The sequence below is a fragment of the Nymphaea colorata genome, chromosome 10, assembly GCF_008831285.2.
Source record: "Nymphaea colorata isolate Beijing-Zhang1983 chromosome 10, ASM883128v2, whole genome shotgun sequence".
NCBI lineage: Eukaryota > Viridiplantae > Streptophyta > Magnoliopsida > Nymphaeales > Nymphaeaceae > Nymphaea > Nymphaea colorata.
In genome coordinates, this window is record NC_045147.1 from 9,868,963 (window position 1) to 9,879,828 (window position 10,866).

General features: G+C 35.8%; 1 protein-coding gene across 8 annotated transcripts; it reads left to right on the top strand.

The window, feature by feature from the left end:
• Positions 1-1,725: 1,725 nt before the first annotated feature.
• LOC116263164 (origin of replication complex subunit 2) lies at positions 1,726-10,866 on the top strand. 8 transcript variants are annotated; one of them, XM_031642780.2, is made up of 8 exons: positions 1,726-1,964; positions 3,718-3,793; positions 5,254-5,436; positions 6,293-6,399; positions 7,425-7,557; positions 8,201-8,495; positions 10,038-10,262; positions 10,349-10,866. In XM_031642780.2, exons 3-8 carry the CDS (start codon positions 5,299-5,301, stop codon positions 10,543-10,545), a joined length of 1,095 nt encoding a protein of 364 aa, XP_031498640.1. In that variant the 5' UTR covers positions 1,726-1,964; positions 3,718-3,793; positions 5,254-5,298; the 3' UTR covers positions 10,546-10,866. The 8 variants fall into 8 exon arrangements, with proteins under 8 accessions (XP_031498640.1, XP_031498643.1, XP_049936248.1 ...); XM_031642783.2 differs by having other exon boundaries at positions 5,264-5,436; XM_050080291.1 differs by having other exon boundaries at positions 3,718-3,775; positions 5,264-5,436.

Consider the following 10,866-nt stretch of genomic DNA (forward strand, 5'->3'; position numbering starts at 1 on the left):
GTTTAAAACGTCAGAGAAAGTCGCAACGTTTGTTACCTTCAGTGACAAGTTCCTGGAGAGCGCCATAAGAGGGGGGTCTTCAATGACGCGTTATTCAGACAGCGCCAGTGAACCCCATAGTGACAATAGTTAGTCGTCGTTTTTCTCCAAATTGCTCTTTATTTTCTGGATCATCTTTCCCTCACTTGAAATCATCCTTGCCATATTGTTCGATTTCTATGATTGGAAGTAAAGATTTGGATATGTTTCTCAAATATGATTTGCAACATTGGTTTCCCAAATATTAGGAATAATATCTCAATTCAATTAACTAGGAAAAGATACAAAAAAAAAAAATCCTTTACTGAAAGGATGAAAGTAAAAGCAACTCTCCCCTCTGCCTCCTCTCATTTGAACGAAACTGTGTGTGTCTACTCTCTTTTTCTTGACCTCTCTCTCTCTCTCTCTTAGGTCTGTACAACAAGTCAAGCCAACTTAAGCTTCTCTAACTCGCTCGTTTCAGCTCAACTCGAGGTAGACTCATTTGTAAACGAGTTGAACTCGATCTTAACTGAAACTCAACCTTATAAAGGGGTCGAGTTCGAGTTATAAGAAATTCAACTAAACTCCAGCAAGCTCGTTTGAACTAGGTTTTTTTTTATAAATAATTTTCAAACTTAAAAACCAAGGAAAGAGATCAAGTCAAATGAAGAGTGAGTAAAACTACAAGAAGAGTGAGTCTCTCCCGAGCAGAAAGAAAGCTGAAGTTGACTTGAATGTGCTTGCTAATTTACTATAACTGGAAGTTCTTGGGGTTTATGGATTTTATGTGAACATTTGTAGAGTTTGATAATGCGTCTCTAAATATTAACTTCATTCTTAGTCGTTTGGTTGTCTTTAAAATTAATTTATGAATGCTTTTGCTTTATTGTTATAAACTCGACTGTTTTATTTACCAGTCTTATGTTCATTTTAATTATTTGTTTCATCTAAATAAAACAAAAAAAAAAGTCGACTAGGTAAACAAGCTCAAACTGAATTGTTAAGTTGTCATCCAAACAACCTAACTCAATTTCTAAGGTAGTATAAAATTAAGTTATTGATTGAGTTTACAAGAGACTCAATTTTCTACAAAGATAAGTTTTTATTTTTTGGCATCTAAAATAGTCCTTAGAAGTAGCCAAATTAATTGTCATGCATGAAAAAATTGAAACATTTACAAAAAACATATTCGAGTTTGTGTGAAATAATAAGAACGTGCTTGAATTTTGATTTTTTTTTTATTTGATTGTCTAGAAAAAGCAAGGGCTTAAATGAAGGAACTTCAAATGTAAACTTGTTTTTGTTATACCGCCTAAACTTATGAAAAATTAAATTTATATGTATCAACTATTGTGTATACATATGTATGTGACTAAATGTTGGGTATGCAAGTTTAGATTTATATTGTGTACTTAGAATGTTTGTCTATTTATTCCTAGCTAGATTATTTATTAGCTTTTTAACATTTTTTCTGGGAATGTTTTTTCAGTTAGACAATGTCTAATTCGTTGGCTTCTTGTTAATGTTATATATTATTAAAGATTTTTTTTTAAAGAAAAAAAGTGCGTTTGATGAACTGGCCTTCTCCTTAATTTTTTTTAATGTAATTTTTGTTGTTATAAAACTAAAGTTTAAAGCAAAAAATTTAAAATATTATTTTAATAATAGCCAGTACTAGTCGAGACGCCGTATCGTTTTGCACGTCTCATAGGGCGGGGACAAAGCGCCGATTTGCGTTGGCGCCCTCTCTCTCTCTCTCTGTGCCCGGCGCTCTGTCTAGAGTGCCGTTGTCTTGCCCGTCGTCTCCACGGACGCCGTTGCTCCCCGACATTCCGTGTTCTCTGGTTAGCCACCATCACGGGACTGCACTTCACTGTTGAGAAGAAGAGCCACCGTCACCAGCCACACTGCACTTTACTGTTGAGAAACCACCTGTTAAAAAGGTATGTTCATCTCTCTCTCGATTCTCTCGATTCGCACTGTCCTAAAGGTATGTTCATCTCTCTTTCTCTCTCTCGATTGAGAGAAGCGGGCCAGCATCCCTCGGTCATTGCCCCTCCCTTTCTCTGCTTCCCTCTCTCTGTCTTTCTATATCTCTCTCCGTCGAGGAAGGGCATCCTACATGCCCCTGTCTCTCTCTTGTTCTCTCTCTCTCTCTCTCTTTCTCTGTCGGCCCCTCACCTCTCTTTTTTACATGTATCTTATTGTTCTTGTTCCCTCTTGGTTGTTGTTAGTTAATATCTGTAACTGCAAGTGTAAAATTCCTTTATCGCTGTTTTATTGCGATTTCTCTCTTTTCATTTTCCTTTCCATTTTCCCTTGAGTATATGTTTTTTGTTTTTTTTAACGCGTCTCTCGTTTTCTCTTTTGTCTAGTCTTGAGTTAGTAGGCTGCTGTCCTTTCTTGGTTTGGTAGTTTATTGAAGGAGGAGTTGAAGTAGAGTCAGGATTTATTTAGGTCAGTGCTTTGATTTGAAATACAGTCTATTTGTACTAGTCGAGTAAAAAATGTAGCTTATTTCTTGCATTGTAATTTATTTAGTGAATCGATTATTCAACCTAACTTATATTATAGTTTTAAATTTTAATTCTGTTTTGCTTATTTAGAATTGATCTTGTTTATCTGGCTAGGAGTGGATTTAAGTTATGGTGCATCTCATGAGATAGAGTTATAAACTCGTACTTAGAATAGACAGTCATTTGTCTCGACTCTTTAAACTTTGTGAAAAGGTTGTTTTCTACTTCTGCTTTTTCTTGGTTTGCACAACATCTTCCCTGCTGCTTTTTTATTTGAAGCTGTTTGGCGCATAAAGGGGACATGTGATTAAGTGGTAGTTGAACTAATTTTCTAATTAGATTTAGTTCTATTTCTTCTAAACCCTGTTTTAGATCAATGATTTTGGGCCATCATTTTATGTGATTTCCTATCAAATTTTCTGTGAAATTTTTACCAAAAGTCCGTTACGTGTCTATAGACCGAGTGTCAAATTTCAGAATTTTCCAGACCATGAAGATAGTTTGGTGATTTTTTTTTTTGGAAAACAGTTTTTTTAAAAATATTCCATAGGAATTTGAAACTAGGTTCCGCTTTCACCTTAGTCAGGGCGTTGTTTGCTTTCTACTTTGATTTCTGATTTTTGTAGGTTTGGCTTGCTTAATCAGCAGAGTTTATATCCAAATCATATTTATCAGTTGGTGACTTTAAATATAAGTTACTTTAGTTGTTCTTTTGGTTGATATTGTTATCTCAATCTTGGTTTTTCCAGTTTTGTTTGTTCATTTGTGAATGTTAGTATTGTTAACAATGGAGGATTTGAATTACTTTTGTATTAGTTGTACAATTTAACTATGTTAGGAGAAGAGATATTTTGCACATAGAAGGGATTGGGGATGACCCCACCCTGCTTGAATTGTTTTCAATAAGATTTCATGGTTGTGAATGTAATTTCTCTTTTCTTGCATTGTAAATATAAACTTGATTGTGGTTTGCATGTGCATGTGGTTTTTAGTATTGTTGTTTATTTATGTACTTGCTACTTTAGTTGCTATTTTTCAAATTTTTTTCATTATGGATCTTGTATATTTTACCATTTTGATATTGAATCTTACACTTCAATGCCTTGAGGCTTATGCTTCGCCTTCATGATAGGCTCAATGCCTTGCTTCACCTCATTGTATTTAACAACATTGGTTGCAGTGCTGCCTAACCCCTTCGAGTCTCTGCCTATGTTCGAGAGTCGCGTCCACTGGACCATGTAAAACTATTTGTGCAGGCAATTTCCAGCCTTAGATATTTTCTCATGTTTTTTTAGAATTCATTTTGGTATCATATGGTGCATCATATTCATGGAACTCTTTTTTTTCTCTTGTCTCTAATAAATTGAAATTTTCATCAAATTTCTGACATTTTTAAATATGATTGATATTCAGTAAGTGCTGAGAGATTTATTTATTTATTTATTTTCCTGTCGGTGCTAATGTCACCAAGGGCTTTATGTTGGTACTTAAGGTTTGAGAATCTAAGAAGACATACCTCGTCTACAAATTGTGGACCTTGGCTTTTGTTTGATTTGAAATAAAACTGTCTAATATTGGTCATATTCATTGATATTATACTTCTTTTCAGCATGTGAATCCAATAGTTGTGCAGATTGCTGATGTTGTTAAAAAAATCTGTGGTGGTAGCTTCACTTGCCACTTAATGAGATCAAGCATCAGGGTTCTGATATTCACGAGGTTAAACAGCATATGGCATTTAAAGGCAAATAAGAAATGTAACTATTGAATGCATATCTACTTTCCAAAATGCATTAAAATGGAGAACTTCTAGTCAGGAAAATAAAACTATGGAGTATGGACCTTTTTTTGTTGTTAGGCAGAAGGTTAGTTGGTTTAAGGTAATCCCTTCAACTTTGTCATGATGAAGGAAAAAGCTTTAGTTTTTAATAAGCAAAAGCCCCTTTGGTTAGAAGTAGAACATTAAGTTTTGAACAAAGCATTATCTTAAGACTGGTAAAGGTAGGGCTTGAAGATTGGCAGCTCTCGGTGCCATTCTTTTTGAGTAATTTGTTTTATCGTTACCTTGAATATTTTATCCTATTTAAGGTGCTATTATCATTTTAGATTTCAGATCAAATATAGTGTCTCATTCCCAGGTTTTGAACTTAAACATGTTGTGACTTTTTGTTTTTCCATTTCAGATAGATATAATCTATATTTTCTCGGGCTTTAATTTGTCAAGATTCCTAAGATATTAAGCATACTGAGGTACTTGTTGTTTATGTGTTTATTATGAAATGTTATGTTTTTACATGTTTTGGTAGAAGATATTTGTCTAGCGCAGGAGATAACTGAGATAAGCCACAAGACTGCAACTTATTTTTGTGCTTATCATGAAAAGTTATATTTTTACATGCTCTCATATAAGATGATTGTTATCCTGCAAATTTTTAATATGTTTATCATGAAAAATTATGTTTTTACATTTATGACAGGAGATAGCTGAGACAGGTCAGAAACCTCCAATTTCTAATGTGCTTATCATGAAAAGTTATGTTTTTACATGCCTTAATAAAAGGTACTTGTTTAGGGCTCTAAACAGGAGAATAATTAAGACTGGCAAAAAGCCTGCCTGCAATTTATTAATACTTTATTTTTAAGTACTTAGATATTTTATTTTTAATGTATTGACATAAATGTTTAATTTGTAAGTTTTTTATTTATTATGTACTAGTGCCTTTCAGCTAAAAACTTCTGGCTTCGCCACTACTTGGTTGCAATGGAAGTGGAAGATGCAGTAGAGGAAGGGGAGGAGTTCGGCTTTGCTCGTAACTACTTCCTAGCCAAGGAATTGGGATCACCCAAGGGCAAGAAACTCCGCAAGAAGCTCTCTGATATTGACCCTGTTGATGAGCAGGTCTCTCTCTCTCTCTCTCTCTCTCTCTCTCTCTCTCTCTCTCTCTCTCTCTTTCTCTCTCTCCCTGTGTGTGTGTGTGTGTGTGTGTGTGTGTGTGTGTTTGTGTGTGCGTGTGTGTGCATGTGTATGTTTACTTCCTGTCTGTGGCTTGTCGATCACTCTTTCTGCTGACCATGACAAAACTTGTGCCTTTGATCAAGACCCATTTGAATTTTTCAGGATTTATCAGATTATATAAAGTTGTATGTAAGAACTTGAAAATTGAAACTATTAGGGCCATCTTAAGGAAAAGTTTTGGTTGTGGATGAATTTGAAATTGTTAAGGCCTTGGAAAATGGCTTGAGCTAATTGTACGCTAAAAATTTGATGCTGCAGTCGGCAGTCCCATACCATATAGGCTGATGGATACTTCCTTCACATGAAATAAAAATTTCATACATAAATCCTCTTGGCAGCAGCTGCAAAATCGCTTGGATGTAATCCATAATCTCAGGTGGTATGCTTCCAGCTTCAGTAGGTGAATCCAAGGAGTATGGCCATACGAATGGAACTGTGACAGGGGCAGTTTGACAGATATGTCCCCACCTTTATGTTTAACTTTGAAGACTATTTTGTGCTGCTCATTTGCTTACTCGTTAAGACAACTATCTACTTGTTCAGATCCTTGATAAGGCAAACTCTGTCCATGAATTTTATTGTTCACGCACCATTTGTTACAATGCCTTATAATATTTGAATAGAACAAGTGCCTAACACAATCTCATGTAATTCAGTATGGAGAAAAAAATCCTATGGATGCCGACTGGTATTTTACTTCTTATGGTTACCATCTCAATTTATGATTGTGCCATGGCAGGAGCTGAGAGCAGCAGCTTCCAGACTGGTGGTTAAACATGAAAAGGAGACAGCAGCTCTACTAAGAAGCTATAAACGCTTATATCCAACATGGTGTTTTGAGCTCAGGTTGGTTAATCTTATTCCTTTAGTAACTGGTATTTAGGCCTGTTACCTATCCAATGATCTGTAGCTTTTCTTAGCATTTTAGAGGTAGTGTATCTAGTCTATGTAAAATGTAAGATTAGTTCTAGACATTCTCATTGTTCTGCTGCTTACAGGATCCATAATTTCTTTTTGTTATATGGGCAGTTATGTCCAACCTTTAGCCTGAACAGCTAATAGACATGCAATGATGGTTTTGTGTGGTGCAGCCTATATTATGTTGTTGAGAGATATATAAGGAAAGGTAACAGGCTGAGTAACAATGCACTAAGCATATGACTATCCTGAAACACGATGCTTATCCTTGATTTACCCTTTTTGATATATGTTAGCCTTGATCTTTAACACTGAGTTTATCACTACCTTTGATGCACCTGCGAATTGTGTCAGGGTAGAACTTTGGTTCTCCAACAAGAAGGATAATCTGGTCGCAGTGGCCTCTTTTATGTAGCACCGTGCTGCATCTGTTGTTCATTACTCGTGGCAAGTCTGTGTACATTTGTAAATGCATCCCCTTCTTTATTAATTGATAATTAGTCTATCCATTGGTTTGAGAGTAAGTTGTGCACAAGAGCTTCAATGATAGCTAGAGGATTTGGACTTGACACTGCTAAATTGAAGGCAGTCAAGAGCTCAATGTCCATCCCTTCACATAAGCTGGCCCGGATTTGCCTCTGGAAATCAATCAAACTAAAATTATTTGATGCAGTACTGACCTCTCTTTAACAATTGACTTTAATGCTATTCTGATGTTAAATTCTGTAGTCTCCTTATGAAATCTGGCATGACATACCTGGCATAGTAAACATCTCATCTTGGCTTGGTTAGTATTGATCAGTTTATGGCTTTAGTTGATCTTGTTTCCATCTATAATTGAGTTTCATAGATCGTTTTGTCTTAAGCGAAGTTACCTTAGAAAAAGTGAAAGTTGAGTCCTCATAGCTGCATCTAGAATATTAGCTATATTTGAATTTGTTCATCTTTAACAGGTGTGGCTTCAGCCTTCTAATGCATGGCTTTGGTTCCAAAAAGGCCCTACTTGAAGATTTTGCTTCAGCTTGCTTGACTGATGGTGCAGTTTTTGTCCTCAATGGCTACCTCCAATCCATCAATATCAAGCATGTAAGCTCTGTACTGATTGTTTGTAAATTTATGCTGAACAATTCAAACCATTGTTTTTTTCAACGAACATTCAAACCACTGTTTACTGTGCATTTGGGTGTTAATTTTCAATGTAAGCAGAAAACTATGTATTCATCAAGGGAATGATGATTTTCATGTTTCACCCCTTATTGAGCTGTTCCAGACTTCCAGTAGCTAGGTAAAACCTACATCAGGCATGACTCGAATGACAAAATTATGCATGTTCTGATTTGATATTTTCCATGGCCGTGCTATTTGCATCATCTGAAGATCCTATGGTAGACTCTTTTTAGGGTGGAGCAGGCTCTTAGGTCAGAAAAAACATTTAATTTATTGGCCATGTTTTCTGGAGCAATGATAAGACAATCTGTCAAAATGGAAAGGTATATGAGATCCATAGGTGGTTAGAATTGATCTATGGGCATACATATATGTGATTAAGTTTGTAGATTAAACTGAAAACCCTTGTGTGGTCTTGCATGGGAAAGCCCTTGTGATGCAGACAACAATTACCATGATGACATGTATTTTTTTTATTTTGCTGTCAAAATTGAAATTCTCAACCATGTGGGCATGAACATGTCTTAAACTTCTGGCATCAAATTTAATGATTTGTGTGTAGGCCATGGCATCTGTTGCTGAGATTCTGTGGGATGAGATGAAGAGAAAAAGGAGAATTCCCTCAGGGAGCAAATCTAAAGTTGCACAGCCCTTTGCATCACAGTCTATGGATGAGCTTCTTCAGTTCTTGGATGGGTCACAATTAAAGGAGAATGACTGCATTGTTTCTGTCATCATTCACAATATTGATGGCCCTGGTTTACGAGATTGTGAATCACAACAATCTCTTGCTCGTCTGGCATGCTGCTCTCAAGTTCGACTTATCGCATCAATTGACCATGTGAATACACTTCTCTGTGAGTGTTATATAGCTTTGCTAGTAGAGGCAATTTTTCTAATAGTTTGGTTTTCTAATTATCTGATTTTTTTTATGAGAAATATTATCCTATAGATGAAAAAAAATGTTATCCTATAGGACTTATTGAAGGTTTTCATAACAGGTAGTCTTGTTAAATGTCTACCTTTTCGGTCTTATTTATTAGCAGCTACATCTTTTTGTATCATCCACACAATCGGGTTTAGCTTTATTCTAACTGCACTTAGGGAGCATTTTTCCCTGATATTGGTAAAACTAATATCACCACACAGGAATGTCGAATTACATCATAGTATCTGGGTTACTGCATAAGTTCAGATTCATATTCATCTTCATTTCTTAACTGTGAATTGCAAAAAATAAAAATTCAAATGCATTGTTCAGATGTGCAATTTTTCCTCTCTTCCGTGTCATTCACTTATGCAATCTCTATTATTCCAAATCAATAATGGTTGAATTTGCATATTTGGAAGGCAAAATCAAGTAATTCAACCCACATCAACCATTTCTCACAAGCATCAGATCATTCATTAGTAGACATTTACCTGCAACTATAATGTGAATGCAATATACATAATTATAGACAAACGGAGAAGATCTGATGCTGAGGGACAATGATCAGAGGTGAATATAGAATACTGGATCTGCTGATTCTGCCCTATCGACCCTCACTTTTATGCATCATAATCACTCATATATATGCATATATATAAACATTGTAGGGTTTATCTTTGAAATAAGCTGTTATGGACCTCCAGATGTCAGAGTCATGGTCAAGCATGATCGAGCTGTAATTGGTAAAAATAGATTTGCTTCATGGATGTCGTCGAATTGTGATATCAGACATCTACCCTTCTCAACTTCCTGACAAGTTTATCTCATTTCAGTTTCCAACTCTCTGGAGTAATGCGGGCCAATGAATCCTGTTTGCATAATATAAATGCAAATAGGAAATTTTCTATTCAACTTTTATTCAATTACAATCAACATGATCTGTTTGGTCTATTCATGATGTACCAGTTAACTAGAAATGGAAAGACTGAAATTCAGTAAAGGTCTGTCAGTGGCAGATTTCATGGAGATATGTGCAAAAAGGAAAACAGACCTTATAGAACTGACTGCACTGGTGGGATAAGCATTTAGAGATGCTTATCTTGACAGTCTGCTTTTCAATCATTCTAAGCAGCTGCAAGCTATAATCTTGTGAGATTTAACATATTTCTTGATGGAATTCTGAATTTAACTGGTCACTTCATGAACCCATTATCAGATCTAGAATTGCATTTGATGCTTTTAGCAGCCTATGTGTTATGTTGGCCTCATCTGCTTTTCACTTCATAAGAAAATGAAACTCATTACATGCATCACCATCGCTTTAAATTTTTTATCTTCATGAATTATCTTGTCTTCTGCAGAATTGTACCTCTTTTATGTGCATTTAGTAATTTTGAAGACTGGGATTGCCACTTTCTTTTGCTATGTTGGCCGACTGATATGAGCTACGTGTGGTTTCTTTCATTAGTGTGGGACAAGAAATTGGTTGCACAGTTTAACTGGAGTTGGTACCATGTCCCAACTTTTGCACCTTACAAGGTCGAAAGTACCTTTATGCCCATGATTCTTGCAAATAGTGGCTGTGTTCAGAATATGAGAACAGCTGCAATAGTCCTACAGAGTTTGACACCAAATGCTCAAAGTGTCTTCAGGATCCTTGCAGAACATCAATTGGCTCACCCAGAGGAAGAAGGTATGTCCTACACTTAATTTTTAGTAATAAGTGTCCTTTTCTTTTCTCTTTAAGTTGTTTTTGAATCATATCTTTTCTGCCTTCAGGATTGGCACTTAACCTTCTGTACGCCAAATGCCGGGAGAAATTTGTAGTTAGCAGCCAAGTCACGCTGAATTCTCACTTGACAGAATTCAAAGATCATGAGTTAGTCAAAACCAAAAGAAATTCTGATGGTTTAGATTGCTTGTGTATTCCACTTCCAAGTGAGGCCCTTGAGAAATTATTGCAAGAGATTGGATAAAATTTTTATCATGGATGTCGTTGCTGCTTGTAGAGCGGGAGATATGTTTCAGGGTCCGGCTGATCATAAGAAGACAAACTCACACAGGCAACTAACTCGCACTTCTACCGCTAAATGTTCTTTCGCACTGGATTTTCAGGTGCAGGGTTTCTCCACCATGACTGAGAAGGTGTACTCAAGACCAGTCTGCTGATGGTTTAAAAATATTTGAGTATGCATTTATATTGGCGAAAAGCTTGTATTTGTACTGACAGTCTAAATGTGTCATATGTAAAATTACTTTTTAAGTTGAAGCATTAACTATGATTCATCTTCTTTCAA